This window comes from Passer domesticus, chromosome 12, assembly GCF_036417665.1.
Source record: "Passer domesticus isolate bPasDom1 chromosome 12, bPasDom1.hap1, whole genome shotgun sequence".
Taxonomy (NCBI): Eukaryota; Metazoa; Chordata; class Aves; order Passeriformes; family Passeridae; genus Passer; species Passer domesticus.
In genome coordinates, this window is record NC_087485.1 from 5,874,954 (window position 1) to 5,897,357 (window position 22,404).

The window sequence follows — 22,404 nt, forward strand, 5'->3', positions numbered from 1 at the left end:
CTTGGTAAAGATGAGTTAGGTGAGGTTTCAAAATGCAAACCCCACAGGATGAGAGACAGGATGGAGAAAGTCTGTGTGCAAGAATCTGCATCAACTCACCCCTAGAAACAGCCCTGCTAAGAGGGCTCTTTTTAACTGTGGGGGGCTTAGAGATAGGCATAAAGATAGGAATCAAATTATTCATATTCCCTGACCATACCCCTCCACAAGAAGCTGGCATTGAAAGAGAATAAAATAAAATTGCAAGTAATTCCAGTGTTGTTTGGTACAGGAAGAAAAATAAATCCATTCCAAATCCATATAATATGGATTCCATGAGTCCAATGAGTGATTGAAGAACTGAACTGGATATGATTTGAATCAGATACCCAGCTTTTTCCCTACCAGAACAGACCATTAACAAACTGGCACCATGAAGAGAACAGCTAATGCTGAAACAAAGCAGAAGTCACGGAGAAAAAGAGCCAGTTAAATAGTGAATTAATTTCTCAAACAAATTAAATACAACAGAACATATTTACCTTAAGAAAAAAAAGAAAAAAGAGTAACCCTAAAAAATCATTCTGCAGATGGCTAAGTTTTTGCTACCTTCCTAAAAACAGAACTTATGACTTATGGACACCAGATCTATACAACTAAACAGATGAAGCAGTTTGACTAGTTTGTAATACAGATGTGCTTTCTGATGTGGTTGCATGGCTATAATTTCCAGGTGATTGTGGATGCCTGTCAGGAAATCTCTAGATCCATGTTTATTTTGGCCAATGACTTGACCATTTTGGCAGGATAACCTAATGTCCTGATGGGTCCATTAAATAACTCTAGATGTACTATGAAACAATACTCTTACAAGTAGGTTATGGTTCCTGGATGGATCTTGGTTGCTGACCATTATCAGGAATATTAATTTTTCCATCAATGAAAATGGTGAGCCATCTTAAAGCAGAAACAGCCTGCTCTCATTTGCAAACTATACTAAAGGAAGAATTTGAAATCAAGACTGAAATCCTCATCATTAGAAGATACACTCTAAGACATAGATCACAAAAGTACTTTTTTTGTTCAAGCAACAAAAGCGTCAAATAAAATGCTTGATTACTAAACCTTATGGAAAAGATAATATTAGATGTCTTATATTGATATCTTAAATTTTCTTCTGGTTTATATTCTACTGCACTATTCCAAAAAATTTGATGTTCCAATAGAACTGTTATTCCATTTTTTAATTCCAGTACCTCCAGAGCTTTAATCAAGGCAGCTGAAATGTTCCTAAGGACTACAACTTTCACCTCACTGCTTCCTCCTCCAGAAAGTTTTATCTGTTGTGCCTGTTGCCTGTCCTGCATATTGTTCAATCTTTTATGGATTAAATCCACAGTCTTCTGAAACCCCAATTGCTGTACCCTGGCATAAGTCAGGCACAATCTCATAAGTACAACACAGTTTGATGCATCACTGATATAAAACACAGCTACTACATTTCAAAGGCTTTTATTTCTTTTTATTTCCAGCTGATATCAACCAACCACTGCATCTACCCATGGGCATCATTTTCTGCTTCTGAGAGAAGCAATAAAGAAATAAGTAACAGATTTTTAGAATTTGTACTACAAAACTGACCACAGGACATTTCTTCTTACACATGACTGTTTTTGCTGCATACAGATCTAGAAAGCAGGCCCAGGAGCAGTTATACATAATATTAAGCATTGCTATAAATATATCACTCTTCAGTCTTGATACATTTTTAAAGGTAAATGAAAAGAAAAATGAGAATTTATGTACTTCTGTACTAGAAATATATCAAGAGAAATCTGGGACAAAATGGGGGTTATCAAACAAAAGCAACTTTCAACCATTTATGGAAGTTACAAACCAATTCTTGGTTTTCCAAACAAAAACTGTGGCCAGTATCAAGGAAGTGTTTTGACCTTCTAATCTGTCCTTTTCCCATGTGCTGCCTGCTCCACCCTCCTGCCCTCCTTCCAGATCCAGACACCACTCCTTGCCCACATTCCTCACTGCAGATGCCTCACTCCCTCCCATCTGGGGAGACCCAGCCCCAGTGTTTGCCTTGGCTGGGCTGCCCCACCTGCCCAGAGGCTGAGGCTTGCAATAAGGACAGGAAAATATGAGAAAAGAAGAGATGCTTCTTTCACATTCAGTAAGTAGATCTGTTAAAGTCTTACAATCAATTACCTAAATCATAACAAGAAACCTGGAAGTCAACACAACTTATATTGGAATAATGATTAAAAATATTGTCATTTTATCCTTCATATCTTCTCTCTATAAAATATACTGTTTCAGTTCATTATTAAATCTGAAGTGACTTGTTTCACAATAAAGCATCTCAGGAACCCTAACAGGGTTTTATATTTGTTTGCTTGCTTAAGGTAGAGCATAAAAGATATCCCATTGCAATAAAACTCAAAAACAAAATTAAATAAATAAATAACCAAATTTGGTTAATAGATAACCAAATTTGAAGATATAAAATACCTTAAGCAGATTTAAAATGCTGTAACAAAGGTATTTTGAAAGGGGGAAAGTCACCCAAAGCTTGGCTGCTCTTAATTCTGTTAATGTAACACTGAATTCCTTGTGTAAGTATAAACCAGCTCTCAGTTCAGTGCCTTACCCACCAGCTGACTTCTGCATCATTCAGAGAAAGAACAAGTCCAAGTTTCTGGCCAGGATGACTATCAGGAATATACTTTTCACAGGATTTCTGTTCCATTGCTTATGCCTCCATGAGGCTCTCCCTCTTCAAACAGAGACAAACTGCTCACTCGCAAAAGTGAGATTCACCGAGTTAAAAAATTAAGTTGTACAGATCAGAAATGTAATCATGGGAGACAAGCTCTGAGAGTTTTTCAATCACTGAGGGGCTGCATCAATTTAAAGTCATGTTACATTAAAGAGAAAAACGTCTGGGAAAGTCTCCCAGTTGTCACTTTAGATTAGATTTGTTGTTGTTATCAGACTGTGCATTTTGTAGGCTTTTTTACATTTTAAAGATATTGCCTCATGCAGCTACACACTGCATAAAGAAACAGGAAACATACCATTTTTTTAATCAGATTGCCTGGAGATGAGGAGTTTGCACAAATTAACTGGTAGTCTATTAAAAAAAAAAGGAAACAAGCATGCACATCTTCTTGAAGCTTATTAACATTTAAACTTTAACTACCTTAAAGTCACAGAGAAGCCACCCAACTTAACCTTGCTCCAGAGAAAAAAAGTTTCCATTTTTCCAACAATAAAACAGAATCCCTTGTGAAGACCTTGTGTTCCTGGCCATCTCAATTGCTTTTTTTTTGTAAATTTTCAACTATATTAATGGATTTATCCATGTATCCTACACTAAATCTGCTACAACGGCCCTCAGAATCAGGCCCTCATACCAGACAACTACCCACCACACAGACAATACAGGATTTCCCTACACAAAAATAAAACTGAAGAATTTTAGTTCATTTCTGCACGATTTCAAGCGGACCTCTGATATACTCTGGCATTTAACAGAGCTTTGGAGAATTTATCTTAATTATTCTGATTGTCAAGCTGTCATGTAAGGGGTTCTTCAACATCACCATATGTATTCACATTGTCAAACACTGTCTCAGCCAAGTGCAGCAAAGCCACTGAATATGTTGTTCTACATTACTGTTTCAAGCAAACATTCAAAGTAATATTCATACAACACAATGATTTTAACTAGAATTGCATACAAGTATTTTAGCTATTAAAATTATACCTTCTAATATGAACAAAGGGCTTTTTGTAGAGATTTTAAGTGTACTATTTCAGTAATTGTAATCTTTCTAAAAATATACTTAGTAACACACTCGTGTAAGGTCAAATATTTACAGGATACTCTTTAGATCAAATGCACACCTTTGATCTAGACTTTAAATTTTTGATTTCTAAAGCAAAATACCGGGGTCAGAACATGCAGTACCTCCCTCTTGCAATTTTCCACGTGGTGAGAAATATTCCCAGACTTTACAAAGGGGAAACCATTAGAAAAATTTGGAAAATGCAACAGTAAGTTGACAGCATGTAAACAACATCCATTCTGACTCCAGCAATATCAGCCTAGCAGGGAGAGCAGCTACAGGATTAAATCTGTTTAAATACCTCTGACCTCCCCAGGCAGCTGCCAGCTCTGCACAAAGTTTGTCTGCAGAACACCAAAATTAAGAAGCAAAGTCAGGTACTTACAAAGAGTGGATTTTGCTCTTTAATTTTGGTTTTGGAGTCACAAGACTTTCACCATTTGTTGAGATTTCAGTACCATGGGGAAATAACAACTTTTGAAGCCATTAATGTTTTCTTACTAATGAAATTCATTCCTTTATACAAATGGAAACTCTCTTTTACTGCATAATATCTGAGTGTTGAAAAAAAGCCACTGCCAGTCTCCTCAGATGCCATAGAGGCACCCAGATGAACCAGACTAAACCCAGCCTCTATGAAAGATCTTTCTGCTCCAAGAGAACACAATGTATGGAGGTTTTAAGCTTTACCACTTCCTTGAGACCTACCACATTTACGGAAAACACCACAGACTGACATTTTTAAATTATCAACAAGTTTCAGACTTGCTTTCCTTTTTCTGTAGGTGAACTTTCAGCCCTGTAAGGAGCACCAAAAGGAAGAATTTTATCCCAAAGTATGACAACTGTAACAAGCTATGTCTTAGAATAGTACATCTTTAATCTAACACCACAGTCCTAAATCTGTTCTGGTTCTACAAATGCCTCTAGTTATTTCCTTTTTATCAGTGAAGAAAATGAAATAAAAAGTATTTCATACTTAACACCAAACAGACCATGTTACCCCAGAAGACGTGCTCAAATAATTCAGCTGTTAAAAAGAATCTTTAACTATAAATGTACTAAATTCCAGCGCAAAAGATTAACTACAAAAGAAATTAACACTGCCTTAGGAAAAAGAGATAACATTTTTCTAAAGCATTTCTAAAGCTTTTTGATATGCTATTTTTTAGAATTATATCTGGAGAGAACTAATATTTTTAAATGAGACTTTCAAAGCTGCTCAAATTGTAAAGTACCATTTGTGCCAGTCCAAGAGTTCTGAGAAACTTGGTTTTCTCCCATAAAGAAAAATCAGTACCCAATCTTAACCCACTGAAATCAGAAATTGATATTCAAATAATATTCACCTAAAAAATTGTTGTTCCTGCTTCCATCAACAACTTTGTCACAATACATCAAAGCAAAATAACATTTTCTCCCCTCAACAACTTAGAAGTTTCCAGGGCTTTATCATCAGTCGAAGCAGTCTGTTTGCATTCTCCAATACAAACTGACAATCTAGTGATACAGTACATTAAAAATTCTCTGTAGTATTGACTGCCTGAAGCTGATGCTCCCTTGCTAAATGCAGTGCAGTTCAATTAACAGCTCTTCAATATACAATTTAATTTTTCTTTCATCTTGATCCACAGCCCAGCTTGAAATGAGGAATGTTGGAATAGATGTACTTTAAATATTGAAGCAAGTCTTTATAAATAAATCTATCAAACTCGTAATGATTTCTGTCAGAACAGGACCAAACAGATGAACCTGAATGTCTGTGACTTTCAGGTTTGTGCATTGTTGTTCTCAGCTTTATTCCTTCAGTGAATTCCTGGCATGGGGGAAGGCTCCAAAATCTCCCCCAAAGGAGTGGAAGAGCTTTTCCTTTACTGCACCATTCTTAGAACTGAAAGGAACAGATTTCTGCTGATGCTTTATAAAGTCTTTTGCATAACTTATCACTTATGTCACAATATCTCAAGGAGTTTTAATACTTCTCTGATTATTTAAGAGGACATGAAACAGAGAAGTACATGGCACCAGTTTCCATTACCAAATCTGCACTCAACCAGTCCTGAATTGGAAAATAAATATTTAATGCATAAATACTACCCTGGATACCATTTTCCCCCCTACAGTGTGAAAGTACATAGTACACTTCAAATCTTCTCTAGGTAGTCATGCCATTTCAGAGGAAAATGTAAGGTTAATTTAACCAGGAGAGAATGAAATATTTCATTTCAAAGTTCCTCTAAGTGGGACACTGCTGAAGGAAGCTATTAATATCTCCTGTAGCGTGCATGTTCAAGGAAACACTGTGGATCAGCTCCTCTCTCACAGGTGTACTCCACAGCTTTCCAAGCGGGAGGATTTACTCCAGTTCATCAGAAGGGAAAACACTCCTCTCTTAAGCTAGAGGCACCTTCTACTCTTTAAACACGTTCACAAAATTCACCTGACAACACTCACTGCCTCAGACAGCAGAAAACACCACGGCCAGGGAGGGCTCCCAACCTGCATGAGATGAGCTTGAAACCAGAGAGGCTTTGGCAGGAAAACACAAAGAGCATTGCAAGAACAGAAACCCATTTCAGATGAGCTCAATCAAATGTTCTTAATTAATACTTAAGTGCATAGTGAGATGCACAGGTTTACCTTGTTTGTGTTCATATTTATAATGGTATTAGCTGAGATGGCGAGATTTTATTTTCAAATGTTACATTTCTTCTTCATGTATTTTTAATCATCTTATCTAGATTATTTGAATGCTGAAAAAAATCTTTATAAAACTAACCAGTCTCATTATTGCCACCATTTCCTTTTTTCCTTTATTTCCAGTCCTACATTTTTAAAAAGTATCTCAGTACTGTATTTAAATTGTCACTGAAATAACATCCAGCATTTACAGCAATTAACTCATCATTACTGCGAATAACTACACTAATTGGGATGCTCTACAAACCTGCAACACTGCAGAATTAAAAATAAACATAACAAAGATACAATTTACAACTAATCTATACTTACAATTAAAGTTAGTTTCAAGATTTATTTCATTCTATTATTTTTTATTAGCTACAGCAGACAGTAAATGGGGTGTACTATGTTCTGCTTTGCAAACACCTAGATTATAAAACATAATTACACAAATTAATTAGAAACGAGTACATACACTCATGTCTTTGTTTGTAGCCATAACATGTTAAACATGACTATATTAATGCACAGTTCCTAAAATTTATAAGCTGGTATAACTGAGTAAAACATTCAAGCTCCCTGACCACACAAGGCACAAATGTCACAGAGGGTCACCACCACTCCAGATCTCCTGATGTCCTGTTTTGCAGCTGCAGGCAGTGTGCAGGTCCTTCTAAACAGCAGAGTAACAATTCCTGAGAACACCCAAAGCAAAATACAAGTGCAGACTGAAATTTTCCCTGAACTGGGTTTTGTACTTTCTTTCCCATCTACTCTCAGGGGTTCTCTGATGTCTAAGAGCCCAAAGTCCCTTTAGTTCTGCCCACTGACTGCAAAGCTGGTTCAAAGCCTATTTTGCCTGGCTCTAGCAAAAACAAAGTAATCAATACTACCCCAAATGCTCATTTTTGCTGCATTAATCCCATGTTTTTATTATAAGCAAAGTTTCTTGTTGAAGTTAATACTCTCTCTCAGTGACCCCCAATGAAATACGGGAAAGAACAAGTTTAGCACACCACCTCCAAAGGTGATTATTAAGATAAAAGGGAATTAAAGGTGAGAAGAAATTAGAAAGAACAGTAAATTAAATAATAAGTATGATGCTTTGGCTTTACAGTAATAAAGGGTTTACAAATATAACTGACAATCACAAAAATTATTAGCACTTTTTAAGCACTCTACTCAGTAAGTCTGTTTTCAAGACATCTCCTCATTCCTGCTGAGCTCCAGCTATGCTTGTTTTATGCCACTTATGCTGCTCTGTAGTCATATAAGCCTGATAATTATCTTCAGTTTTATAAGCTATTGTGGATCATGAAACAAGTCACTGCTTCTTTTGATGCCCTCACATTAGTCCCTTGTCACTGTTAAAACTGCAAGTGATCCTGCAATCACTTTTTATTCTTTTTTTGCCTTCTTTTTAATGCATAACAATTCTGCAGCTGTACTACACCATCCTGGAGTTGCTATTTTCCTGCTCTACTACAGTTAGTGTTACAGTAAGACCTTAAGATTTTTGGGTTTATCATCAAGATTCCTTTAAACATTATCACCCTGTCACAGCACTGCAGATCCACAAATAGGAAGAAAATAATCTCTCTACCTTTTTCCTCCCCACACTGAGCTCAACCAAAATTTATTCCTGTACTTCAGAAGATTCATTAACCATATGGATAGACTGGTTACAAGCTTAAGAAAACAAATCTTAAAAAACTGATTCTTCACATTGCAGGCCCTATGACCCATCAAATCAAATTCTTTGGGACCTGAAAAACATTTATAAGTCTAAAAATACAAATGCTGAGTCACGTCTTTGGTTTTGTTTTAATTTCTAGGCAATTTTTAGGGTAAAGGCCCATTTTAGAATCGGGACAGAGAAAACCAAGACAAGAGCACAACACACACCAGGTTAGCAACAAGTGTGCACTGCACTTGACAAGTAAGAGTGTTTTGTTATGAAGCATTCTGTTTCTTCAATGTGCTGGAAGAGCTGCAATTATTGCCCACTAACACTGCCTGCAATACCAACAGACAGCCCACCCTGTTCACTTCTGCTGATGAAATAAACTAATAAAGTTGAGGGATTAATATGAAAATGCTATTAGTAGAAATGTGTAACATCCTGAACACAAAAGCACGAGTCGTTTGTTTACTTTTTATAAAATTAAAGCAAAGAACGAATCCGGCGACAAAAACCACCCACCAGATTTTACCATAACTTCCACAAAAAAATTATCAGGGTGCACATTAAACCATGAGCGAGCCACACCGCTGCCTGCTCAGTTTTAAGATGCAGGGAGTGGAAGCAGAGGCAGAGGAGGAGCAGTGCTGTAATTACAAGGCAGTGCTGTGCAGCCCAGTTAATGCTGCTCTGACAGTGCAAGGCTATTCCTGCTCCCCCGAGCCCTGCTGCAGACAGGGCTCGCTCTAATTGGGTCCAAAGCACAACCCACCCCCAGCAGCTCCTCCAGCCCAGCAATGGTAATTTCCACACCACTGTAAATAGTGTTTGCAAACAATACAAACACGGTAATAAGAGGCTAGGTGGGTAATTAATGTGGTTACAAAGCAGCTTATTTGCATTTTTATTTAAAACTGCCTTCTTTAAAAAGCTGCTCAGATTTCTTTTTGCAAGAGGAGCCTTGGTTAAGGAATAGAGCAGTAATTACTCTCTTTAGGGGTTCTTTTATACATTCTTTAGGGAATTAGAATGAAAAGATAAGCAGAATTATAAAGGGAATCATGTAAAATATGAAATGCACTACAAACACTTAGTACTGTATTTACCATAAGCTCAGCTTGTCTTCTTCATTAATGGAATACATTACAAGCTTATGTTACAATCAGATTAATTGTGAAGATGGTTTAAAATATATATACATATATCCAGACACTTTAATTCCTCCTCTCCCAGAACTGACAGCTAGAAATCCAGTGACAGCAGAACTCACTCAATGTAAGAACACATCAATCTGTACTACAGTAAATAAGTTTTCAACATTAAAGCAACATTAAAGAGTTTTATAAAACACATTCTGAGAGGGAAAGGTTCATGAAAAGACCAAACCCAAGTTACACTAAATATAGAAATTATCAGAGAAAACCCAAACTTTGCATTCTATAAGCTATACGCAAGTCAATGTACAAAGTCTACTTTTTTATAAAGACAGACATCCCCAGACAGGTTGGTGATATATTTGAGCACACAGTGTCTCCTAGTGACTTCTAACTGAAAACCAAGCATAAAGTGCAGGTTTTAAAGGGGTTATCCTGAGGTCTGTTACTGTCTGAGGGGGGGATCTTAATTTTTTTTTCTGTTAAAAAGCTCAAACTGCATTTAAGTAGTATTATTATAAAGCTTTAGGCATGGTAGGGATTTTGTGACTCACATTTCCAGATTAAGAACAGCAGGGCTGTGCTAAAGAAACAAATTACCAAAAAGATCACTTCAACATTTCTCTGTATAAAATTCTGCTGACTGGAGGAAAAAATTAAGGAGTAAAATACTGTGACTTCTTTCAAAATTACATTTTAGATTTTTTTTTAATACACGTGTAACAGATATTGGAATGTGAACAGAATTATGAGAGTAGAAGTAATTAAGTCAACTCAAAAGCCAACTTTTTTCTTTACTGGAGGAAACCATGGCCAATTGTCTTACAATGTTAAAAACCCTGCAACCTCACAGCTCTGGGAGTGCTCAGTTCCTTTCAGCTGTGTACAGTTATGAACTCACACACACCTGGGTGGTTTGGGGTGCAAACAGATTTAGGATTTACTCCTGTGTAGAAACCCAGAGCACCAGGAATATTTCTCTGTCTGCTCTGGGGTGCCCTGACCCCCAGGGGAGCACTGACTTTGACTGTCATTCACAAAGAAAGTTTCCTAGACTTCAAGATAGACTAGAATCCACAAAAGTGTGAAATAGATTATAGAGAGTATTGTAGGTGTATCACTTGCTGAGAAATTTAGGTTTTGGGGTTTTTAGTGTGTTGTGGATGGAAGCAAGATGGAGGGCACAGGGTGTTGTCCTGGGTTTCTTCTTTATGCTTCTTCTTCCTTCTTCTTCTTATTGGGTTTGGGTGACATTTTGTAATTGGGCAGAAAAGTCAGCATTGCGGGCTCTGTGGGATCAGTTATTGGGTTAAAAGGGAAAATAGTCTAGGTGTCAGTTCTTAATTGGATAGTTTAGTCTTAAAAGACCTTGTAACAAGAGATTGTTAGCCATTTTGTGCTTTCTAATGAAAAGCTGCAGAACTCATGGCTGTGAGGCCGTTTCACTGATAAAAAATAATAAACACCTGAGTCCCAACATGAACTACTGTCTCAAGTGCCTTCAATCCAGACCCAGAGAAACCAGTACTCCTGGATTTGGACAAGGGTCAAGGTCTAAGGGTTACCTCAGGTTTGGTAAAGGCAGCATGTCCCCAGAGAACAAACCCTGTCCCTGCAGCAGCAGCAGGCAGCGCTCCCTGGGACGGGCTGGGCACGCTGCTTGCCTCATCCTGATAAATAATCAAACTCTATCAGTTGTACCTATCCATACAGCACCAGTGCAGAGCTAACTGCAGATGAAAATGTAAGTGTGAAACAGCTCAGCTGCAGCCAGTACATCAACTCTGCAAGTAACTGCTATCAGTATTCAGGAGGATGCCCAACCCTGAAAGTTAGGGGCTTAACACATCTGCTATATAATTCAGACTCTGTTTTACAGCAGTTTCATTACTAACCATAAAAACTGTAACAGTGGAACTGTATAAACAAACTGAACAGTGTTTTTACTGTAAAACATGAATGTAATATAAATATTTGCCTTTCCCTTTTCTCAGCATCTGTAATGAAATCAAATTCATGCCATATGTTTATGGTGTGCAAAAAAAAAAAAATCTCAACAATCCATCCATGTAAATGTTGATTGTACTGTTCCATGTTTTTAACTTCATGTGGGGGAATTTTTAAGCATCTGGATTTGGAAAATAGCTTTGCAGCACACATCACTCTCTTAAGGTTTCTCAACTGAGCAGATTACTCACAGAAACTTACTGAATTCTTAAACATTATGGCCAAAATCTGGTCATACATCCATATTGGTCCCAATGAGTTGTTGCTAGCAACAGGACTGGGTAATGTTTATACTGTAAATTCTCCACAAGTAACATACGGTCTGATTGCACTGCAATTACTTAATTAAAAGATCCCTTAGTTTCAGAAAAAATCTGGATCACATCCTGAAGAATTAAAAAAAGGCCTTATACTCAGCAGAGGCAATAATTCTTTAGTTAGAGTGTCCACAGCTGCGAGACAAGTTGATGCAGATTTTTTTTTATTGCATTGCCAGTTCATTTAATACAAGATACTGCCCCTTCTTGCAAGGCCTTTTCCCCACAGCAAGGTTTAGATAACTCCCTTTAACATGATTCTTCAGCATGGGCACTGCTCAAGCACTGGAAAATGAAATATGTCCATATATTGTAGGCCTTTCTAAGTGTATATTACACTGTGATGGCATGTGAGCCAGGAATACATAGTTTAGCACATCCAATTTTGAAAAAAGACAATTCTTTATTACAAAATAATAACAGAATATTGGAAGCAGTACACTCACATAAATTCATGTGCTTTATTTGCAGGATATTCTGAAATATTTCCTGTTTTGATGATTATTTTTAAGAGTTTTTATTTAGCACTACTTTGGAACCCTTTGATTCTGTATTAAAAGACTTTGGTTTCAGTCAGTTTTTACTACATCTCGAAAACCATCTCCTAGGCAGCCTCCAGCTTTTCCCATACATGAAAACCTGCCACTAACCATGAGGAGGTTTACAAAAAATTCTAAACCAAGAACAGCAGTGGACAACAAACACTTTATGGGAAAACAGAGCCCCTTCCTCGAGGGGGAAACACACACAGTGACCACAAGAAAACTGCTGCCCATGGTCTGTAAATGTGCCCAGTTTGCTCTTGTCTTTCTGCACCTCACAGGATCACAACTGGAATACAAAGACTCACTTATCAGGTCTTAATTTCATTCAGTTACTTAATCAGCAAGAATATAAATCACTCCTTCGGTGAAGAATACTTCAGGGGAAAGGAATACAGCAAGGAGTCACGTTTGTTTGGTTGGTTTTCTTCACAGCTTTTCTCTCTTCTCATGTCACATCTCTACCTTGTGAGTCTCCACTTAAAAAGCAAAGTCAAATGTTCTTTTTACAGTTTAATCTAATCTTTAATATAGCTGTAGGTTTAACACTGAGGAATAATTACCAAAGAAACATAATACTTTTTATGAAATATTAAACTTACAATTTATCTTTTAATATGTACTTCAAAGACTATTTGACAGGAATAAATAAATGAGAGCTTCTTGGCAAGAAAAGCTGTGATTTATGAAATATTTTATTCATTCATATTCTTAAGTATTTTCTTGAGAATACCACTAACATCTGGAGCTACGCAGTCTTATCCAAACATTCTGCTCATACTCAATTAGAAAATTATATCAATAATAATGTAAAATAAATTACCTAGCCTCTCTTCCTGGAGCATAGATTTCCATGTTTTTCAGAGCAACTGTGTGTACAAACAGCACTGTAGTGTTTTTCATTAAGCCTCAAAGTCAATTAAGCTACGAATTGGAACAATCATTCCTCCTTTGCAAAGTATTGATATTTTTCTTGGCTGCTTTCAGGCCTTTTCACTACTCAAGGAGAGATTTATGTTTGACAATTTCTTTCTGATTAAAATGAATCATAACTCTAGAATTCTAATTTCCTCTTTTCCAAGCAAGAAATTATCAAACAGTTTTAAATTGATATTGAACGTCATCGTGCATGAACACTCATTTTCCAGATATCAAATGTAAAGCTATACTGATCTCTCTTTTTATCTGCTGCCTGCGCATACTTTCTCTTCCTTTTTCTGTCTATATAGATGCATGTGTATAAACATTAGATTGCACCAATATAATCAACCATACCCCTCCATAAAAATTATATTTGATAGACCAGCCAGACCAATCACATTAAAATTTGTCACAATGCTTCACACAAGGCAATTACCCTTTATTTGCAATATTAGCAAAATTCTGCTGTAGTTTAGAAAGAAAATAACTGGAATACTGCAGGTTGCAAACAAATGTCACTTAACCAAAGTAATTAGCAAGATTATATGGGTAATCCCTACCCAAATGGCTCAAACTCCCTATAAAACAGCTCTGCAGGCATAAATTGTTACAAACAAAGTTCTCTAGATTTGTCTACAACAGCCAGTTAAGATCAGTTTTCATTTGTTTTTTAAACATAATGGCAGCTAATCTGAAAAAAAATCTTATTTTCTCCCATTATTCCTGCCTTTTTCTCTAAATCTTAACAATTGGATTTTCCCAAGCCATTTAGCCATCCCATTTTGTCTTTATAAACTTGATTTGCAGCTTTCACTACAAGCAAACTGAAACTGCATTTTTTGCCTAACAACTGATTTCAAAGTACAACAGGCCCAGAGCAGAGCTGTGTTTCTGCAGACTCAGTCTGTGGCATTCCAGACAGGGATGTCACAAACAGACTCACTAAGGGACCTAGCTGGGTGGTTTTTCCTCAGTACTGGTATTTTATGTACACTGTAATTTATCTTTAAATGCTGCATTACACTCGGTTTGATTTGGGTTTGGCTGCTTTTTTTTTTTTTTGTTGTTGTTGTTGTTGTTGTTGTTGTGGTTTGGCAGAGGTGGTGGTTAGGTTTTAAAAATTGCAGTTTTTTCCATACATATCTCAGGCTGTAGTTAATACAGGCCATCAATTAGATAATTGTATCAAAATTTGAAATAACAAGTTGTTCTGTTACACACTCTTAATTATTTTCCCTTCTTGCAAAGTATGTGGAACTCTTTTGTATCTACAAAGAATGGAAAAATAAATATTCTGTGTCCAACATGTAAACCTTGAGTACCAAAGGATACTGTCCCACAGAAAGGGCAGCACAGGGTACACACTGCTTTTGTAATATACATTTTTTTAATAGAAACACCAATAATATTACAACAATTTATAGTAAAACTCCACACTTAGGACAGGTAAACACATTAGAACTCCATTTGGCAACAGTTTGGGGTTTTTTTGTTATAAGGAAATATTTCATGCAAATGGAAAGAGGTTTGGGAGTTCAGTTGTAGAGTAGGAACATATTTATCAGATTTCTACCCCTCAAATTATTGGAGGAACATTGTATTTAATAGTGCAGCTCAGAGAATCAATCCCAAAGATTTACAAGAAAACATAAAACAAGTAAGTAGCACTATTGCAACTGAAAATAATACCTGAGTACCATGAACAAGAGGCTTGGTAAGGCTGCAACCTAACCAGCTGTATTTTTCTTTAAACTGATTCCAAATTAAAAAGTAAATCAACTTCCTTTCAATAATTTTCCCTAGGAAGAGAGGAGACAAAACGCTTTGAAGCTCTTACTAGCAGAACAGTTGCAGATACATATTTTGAGAATTCATCTCAATCAGATGCAGAGGTTGTTGGTATTTTTTTAAACTCTTTCATTTTTAGGAAAGGATTTTCCATTAACAACTACGTGTAGTTACACCTATCAGCTAAAAATTAATATTTTACATCCATATTTTAATATTAGAAGCAAATCAGTCAAATTAATCTTTGTCTCTTTGTTTTCAGTAACCGATTTTGGGGCTGGTTTTTGTGTTTGTTTTCCTCAAGACTGCTTACAATTTGATGTAAATTTTAAGCATCTTGTAATTCATCAACTAATTCTCTCCTGGTTACACACTCCAAGTAATTAAAGTTCAGTAATAACTTATTCTTTCTGCTCCAGCACCTGCATTTCATTTGTTTATTTTCCCAGAGTCATAAATCTGAGGGACTGTCAAAGTGCCATAATATTAGTGCAATAATCAAAGTTAATTAGTCCCTCTCAATAAACAACAACAAAGCCATTACAAAGATGCATTGAAGGTTTTCCAGCTACCATTTTACAGATGAGACTCTTTTTCTGAACAATTAGAATTTGAAAACTGTTAGTAAATAAATGTAGTGTTTCTGAAGTAATTTGACCTTCAATGCTCTTCATTCAATTAACAACTCATTAACTTTGGGTGAGATAATACAGGTATTTAAGACAAGTATTCTGAACTCCCATTGTCTTCACTGTGGTAAGAGGTATGGTTAGGATTAAGAGGGTAATGGGATTTTTCAAATAAAATATATTCACCACTGCCTAATTTTAGTTAGATAACACCCATATAAACAGCCACATTTAGCTGGACTGGGACTATCAAATTCAAACAGAGTATCACCAAATCCAGTTCTGTTGAAAGATAACAGACACTATGATGGCCTCTGTTGGAACTCTCTTGGAATTCTATGCTATTGAAATTAAAAAAAAAAAAAAATTAAAAAGAGCTGTAATGGGAAGAAAGCAGCAAGGAAGACATTTTTCCCCACCAACTCTTTACTGTAAATCATTCATATGATCTGGGCAAGAGAAAAAGGCCTAAATCCAAAGACAGATTCTTCATGAAACTTGTGGTTACAAGAACTAGCAATATTGAAAGTATCACTTACCTGGAAATACATGTAGATAGGCACCATTTGTTTTGCATTAATAAATATTATCATTATCTTTAGACTACTTATGTGTAAATATTAATACTACTGAGTGCTCTCCCATGTCATCTGGGAGGAGCCGAATTACTTTGAGAGCTCAGGAAATAAAAGCAAAACACTCATCACTAATTTTAGCTGCAAAGAAATAAAAATCCAAGAATCTGATCCATTGGTCTTTTATTCATTTAAGTGTAAAGATGTCACCACATTCTCTCATGGAAGTTAGCAGTCCCAGCAACCTCAAAAAAAAGTAGCCTGCAATCCTTGCTAGCAAATAAATGATTGTGGGAGGAATAAATTAGGACAGCTGAATATATTTTAATAAAGGCCTTAAAGATATTTTTATTTTTTTTTAATGGGGATCAGGGAAAGGAATCAAAGAGCAACAAGGCAATACATGAGACTGAAAAACTGGTGTTTGTGTGAGAAAAATGGGAGAAAAATGAAAGAAAGTGGGATGAAGCTAGAACGAAAACCACTGTGACAGCCAGGCAGCAGGGCTGCAGTGCCTGATGAACTCGGGAAAGGAGAAATAGTCTTGTGTTTGAAAAGTACAAAAATGACCCTCTGAAATCTCTCACTATAGAAAAATTATGGAAAAAAAAAAAAGACTGTGTCCATCCTCCTTTGGGTAGTTATTCACTTTAGTTCTGGAATGTCCTTTTCTATGAACCAAGCCTCAGTGGTTCCTCCAAACATTTTTTTTTTTCCTTTCAAAGCATGCACAAACACCATGGATAACAGCACATCAAGCCTTGCAGTCCAACACACCCCCAAGGAATGAAATCCTCTATCAGCCATGCACCAGCAGCTGAGCAGGCTGTTACCCAATCAGACAAATGACTTTTTGCTCGGACTGCGGCAGGGCAGGGCTGGGTGTGACGCTGGCAGTGCCCAGAGATGTCACACCCGGGGCTGTGCACTCACCCACTCCCCCAGGATGCGCTGCACGGCCGCCTCGCCTCGCGCCGGGCTCCTGCACGCCAGGATGACACACGCCCCGTGCAGGGCCAGGGACTTGGCAGTCTCAAAACCTAGGATAAAACACGATCCTAGTCACAAACACATCCCAGGAGCAGCACAGAGCTATAAAATTGCCTGAAAACACAAGCCACAATGTGTTTAAGTGTAGTTAGCTACCTGCAGTCTGGTGACCTGAGTCACCTGGACTCAGCTTTTAAGAGCACACATGAAGAAACACAGACACCTCAATTTGATCAGGTCTTTTGGACAATAATTGTATGTATTTTGTGTAAAACAGGTTTGGCATCTTCAAAAAACAGACTCAACTTCTCAGCCTACTGGTGTCCTCAGCTTTTGGAAGGGCAGGATTGGATGTGCTCCTTCCTTGTTTGACTGTGCACAATGTGCCACACAGAGAGACTGCACAGCCACTGTGCCTGGCAACTTCATCTGGAAGTGACAGATCATCCAGCACTGGGCCCAGGGCTCTTTAGATGCACAGTTGGCCTCAGAGTCATCAATCTGAGGACCACCTGTGGCAGGGGGAACAAAACGTTGTTTCACTGTTCAATTCACTAATGAAAAGCTGCATAGAAGTTGGTCCAAAGTAAACTTCATTAAATGGGAAAAAAATCTGTGAGAATTTACAACAGGAGGTGAGGGCTTTTGGGGAGAGCAGAATGCCCATGAAGTGCAGAGAACTGAGCCAGAGCCTGGGTTTCTACCAGGAGTGAGCTACTACATATTTGCGATGCAGTTAATGGTATCACTGGGTGTCCATCTCCATGGAGAGCTGTGCCAATGACAGGAACTGCCTTCTAGCTGAAAGAGCATAGCACAGCTTAATGAGTTCAATTAGAAAAGCCTAAACTATGAAAGGAAGAAACTGAAATGCCCAGCAATCTGAGTATGCGGAGAATTCAAAGAGAAGAGGCATTTCTTTTAGCTTTATGACATTTAATGCATGTTCATGATTTCCTGTTAAAAACTGTTTACTAAAAAGCCCATGAAGATGGGCTGTCTCACTTCCAAAACACCCTGGAGCAACAAAATCCAGTTACAGCACAAAACATAACTTACATTATAGAAACAACAGACACCAAGACAAATTTATACCATTTTCTGCAATTACATACTTACGGTATTTAAGTCCAAGCAATTTTCCTGTATCTCCTTTAAAGCCATTCACTGCACCAAGCAACTTTAATTACCTGGATAATTCATTGCATGCACATGAATTCAGCTACAGCATACGCAAAGATTTCCCTTGTTCCTAATTCCACTTTAAGCATATTTAACTAGAATTTTTCATGTAACTAATGTAAGATGTACCATTAGCTAGCTGTTATGCTTCTTGTTTTGCAAAAGAATACTTACTTTGACTAGCTGACCGTATTATTAAAAACTAGTTGGAATGCCTGGGAATAGTTTTGTTATTGTTAAACAAAAATTGAGAGCTGGTGGCCAGATTAATTAGCAAAGCATGATGATGTTTTGCTAACTCTACCCCATGTCACACTGTGCAAAATAATCAACTGTGCAAAACAATAAATTCCATGCCATTCTCCCCTGTAGTTAATAACTGCATACTCATTATAAACTAAGTAAGTTACATGCTGTGAGTTTAGTTCATTTTGTGCCATCTCGACTCTTCCCTGCAAACGTGGAGAGCAGTGTTAAGCACTTCTCTTTAGGATGTCCTTGCTCTTCCCTGAGCTTCAAAGAGTGATTCTTCACCCATGTTCTGATCTTCACATGAAATCATGTGCTAAAAAACCTCCATTTGAATATTGCCACAGGTGAAGTGCTGACACGTCTCCCCATCAGACATATTTTAAACTAATTCACAAACACTCCTGCACTTTATTTAGGACATTGAGATACACATGCAGCCTCTAACTGGAACACCTGAAGGAGGAGCTTGGAAGCACCTCAGTATCCAAGTCTTTCTTCAGCTTTAGCTCTCTGGTTCTTCTGCAACAATTAATGTTTCTACAGTAAATTTTAAAACCTCAGCCTAACACACGTACAAGAAGTACAAAACTATTTAAACTCTATAAATAAAAATCTTACCTCTCTATAAAAACTCCCATTGAATCACAATCCACACTGAATGTGGTTTCATACACCAAAGTTAAACCACAAAGATCATAAACACCCAAAGAGTAAAACCTTGAAAAATATCACAGCAGGGTTACATAGAAGAGAAGCCTAAATAACTATGTAGGGGGCATGCACAATTAAGGAACCAGAGCAACTTTAATTCTTAATTATAAAAAAACCTTAATTACAAAAGTAACTCTGTGGACTTAATACTTCACTTAATCTGAGACTGCCACCACTTAGGGACACAGTCCTTTCACAGTGAGGGAACACTAACAGCAATGACATTGGTTTCTTTTCCAAGAAATAAGTGATACTCTCCAGAGGTGAATCTTCCCTGTACCACAGCACTAGGCTATTGCAGATCTCTTTAACCCAGGTAAAAGAGACAGCACAGCCCACTGCCAACAAGTTCTATACATGGGGGTTTTAAAAGTAGGGAAAACTACACTAGAAAAACAGCACAGAATTACAGACTTGGGCATCAAGGTCAACTAATTACAATGAACAAAAGAGGCTCTTCCCCCAAATGTGACAGGAGAATAACATACTTAACTTACACCCACTTTGGAAAAGTAATCACTGCATTGTATGGAGTATTTAAATAAACTATTTGGAGCAAATGTTTTATAAAACTAATTTCAAGCAATTGCCCTGGAAATCTCAAGTTTGTGCTGAGATCAACTACTCTTGCTGCTGGTGCTGTGGCTGAACGAGCTCTAATCCGACACTCAGAAGTGAAAATCCTCTTTAAGAATAAGACATACATGGGGATAAATTTTATGGCACAGTTCTACATCACCAGCTAACCCAAAGGACTGGGAGCAGAACTAACAAGAGAGCTACAAGCACATGGGATTTGCTAGAGACACTTAAAACCCTTCAGACCTTTCTTACAGCATTCGTTCATAAAGACTCAGAAATTAGCACTCAATTTCATTCTTCATCTTCTACCATGATTGTTCAATACTCTCACATTCCTGGCTATCTGCAGTCAACTACTGCCGCTGAATTTTGGTGCAGATTTTCAGCTAATGGTGTCAATTAAGAAGCAGTTAGCATCGCTCAATTAATGCCAGCTACACTGTGTCAACACACACCAGATGAGAACAGGGCTCTGTCCAATGGTGCAGCCTCCTCTATAAGACAGAGAAAAGGATTCACTGAGTGGAAAAGTATTTCAGTGATTTCTTGTTTAAACAGAGAGCACACAGTCCATCAATCACCCAGGGACATTTTGTAAAGAATTTGCACCAGGCCTTCACATATTTTAAAACATGCCTTTATTTCAAATATAAGGAGGTTTGAATACACAAGAAAAACTCAAAAACATTTTAGACAATAGCAAGTTTTCTTCAGCTTTTCTACCTTTGTCCAAATACTCCAGGACACCTTGGAGCTGTCCTTTAGAACACATGTGAAACACAATGAAGTCATCCTTCTTTGCACAGCTCAGTTCTCAGTGTAAAAGCCTAAAGGGTTTCCTTGCAACAAACAGTCCTTAAAACTCAAAACAGACTCTCATCCCAACTGCTGCACCTCCGCAAACAAAATGTTTTCTGATTTTGGGGACTCAAGAGAGCTACACATAAACAAAAAAGATACTTGTGTCCTAGAAATCACTTTATTTCTTCAAATCTGGAAGACCTTAACATCAGTGAGAGTGGATCAGTTCATCTTATTCAACCCTTCCTCAGAAAAGGAGTAAAGATTATTCAAATGGGCTACAGATAAAGTGATAAAGAATTCTTTTCAGGCTGAAATACTGCAACACTGAGGTGTGACTTAGAGAAGAATATTCTGCAGCCAGGATTGCTGCTGCCTGTGCTGGTGGGTCCAGAGTGCAACATCCAACAGAGCTCACACAGGCACATGCAGAACATCACATCACTGACAAACTCACACCTTTCACAGCCAAAAAACCACCACACATTCCACATCAGGACTGCTTGGCCTCATCCCCTCTGCTTCAGTACGGATACTTAGGATAAAATCTTAAGAGTCACATTATTCAACTTACTCCAAATGCAAGTTTTCAAGCAACTAAAGCACTATGATATTTTAAGAGACTCAATTTAAAACAAGCAATTCCCACGGAATACTAATGCTGCCTTTGTTTCCATGTGTTTACAGACACATGGCAATGACACATACTGATATTTCTCATAGCAAAGTGTGATTTTATATGAAAGATACATCCTGCCTCTCCCTTTGTGTGTAAATTGGACAAACGTGTTTTTCTTGGAGTCATGAAGCACAGAAAAAGCCAACACAAACGAAACAGGATGAGTAATGCATTGGTTCTGTTTTCCATCTAACCAACCCAAAACTATGCACTCCTTACACTTTTTTGCAATACACTACCCTGGGTAGGCCAAGTTATTTTTAACAGTAAATCCCAATTCTCTCTTTCATACCTACTCCTTGCTTTAGATGCACATCAGTCACCAAAAATCACAGCCAAAAGGAATTCAGATTTGCATCTTCCATTTCAACCAAAGCTCTGTTTAGATAAAATACACTCCTTTAAAAGGGGGTAAAAAAAACCTTCTCAGCCTTCATGTCTCATCTTCATTTTGCATTTCTTTATCTATTACAGGATCATGCTCCTACCAAAATCCAAACAAATTTTTATAGTGTACTGTGTAAGTCCAGTGGCCATCACATCTTGAACCAGGGATTATTCTGTTTGAGCTTTTTATTCTCAGTGTTTCTTCAAGCATAGCATAAATTCATGTTTTGATTTATCTTTAAAAATGACAGTGGGGCTTCTTGCAAGCAAGGCAGTCAGTTTTCCTAACACAAATCAATTACTGTATTTAAAAAAAAATCCAAATTTAACATTTGGCTTTATTTTTTATTTCATGTTTATGGAGAATTTATTTAAAAGAATTTATTTTACTGTTTGCATACAATTTTTTCCCATTGTAACAGGCAAAAATATCATGAAGGCAGAAAGGCCTCTGAATATGAAGTAACTCAACACAAAACTTCACATTTTCTAAACAGAAACAACCTTTCCACCTGAAAGTGTATTTAAATGTATTGTTACCAAGTCAAGTCAAATAGAGTTATACACATTCTAAAAGAAACCTGAAATAGCACTTTGTCTCAAAATAAGCAGAACTTATTTTAGTGACTCATTCTTTATTTTAGTAAAAACTCTGAATTATTCAGAATTATAAATGCTTATA

At 37.1% G+C, this 22,404-nt stretch overlaps 1 protein-coding gene across 13 annotated transcripts in view; it reads right to left on the reverse strand.

Annotated features, from left to right (window-relative positions):
• Positions 1-22,404, reverse strand: part of WWOX (WW domain containing oxidoreductase) — a 475,065-nt gene that overhangs the window by 436,777 nt on the left and 15,884 nt on the right. For all 13 annotated transcript variants that reach the window (XM_064386760.1, XM_064386772.1, XM_064386771.1 and 10 more), the window contains exon 5: positions 17,072-17,178. In XM_064386760.1, the coding sequence (XP_064242830.1) occupies positions 17,072-17,178 (107 nt within the window). The remainder of the gene's footprint in view (positions 1-17,071; positions 17,179-22,404) is intronic.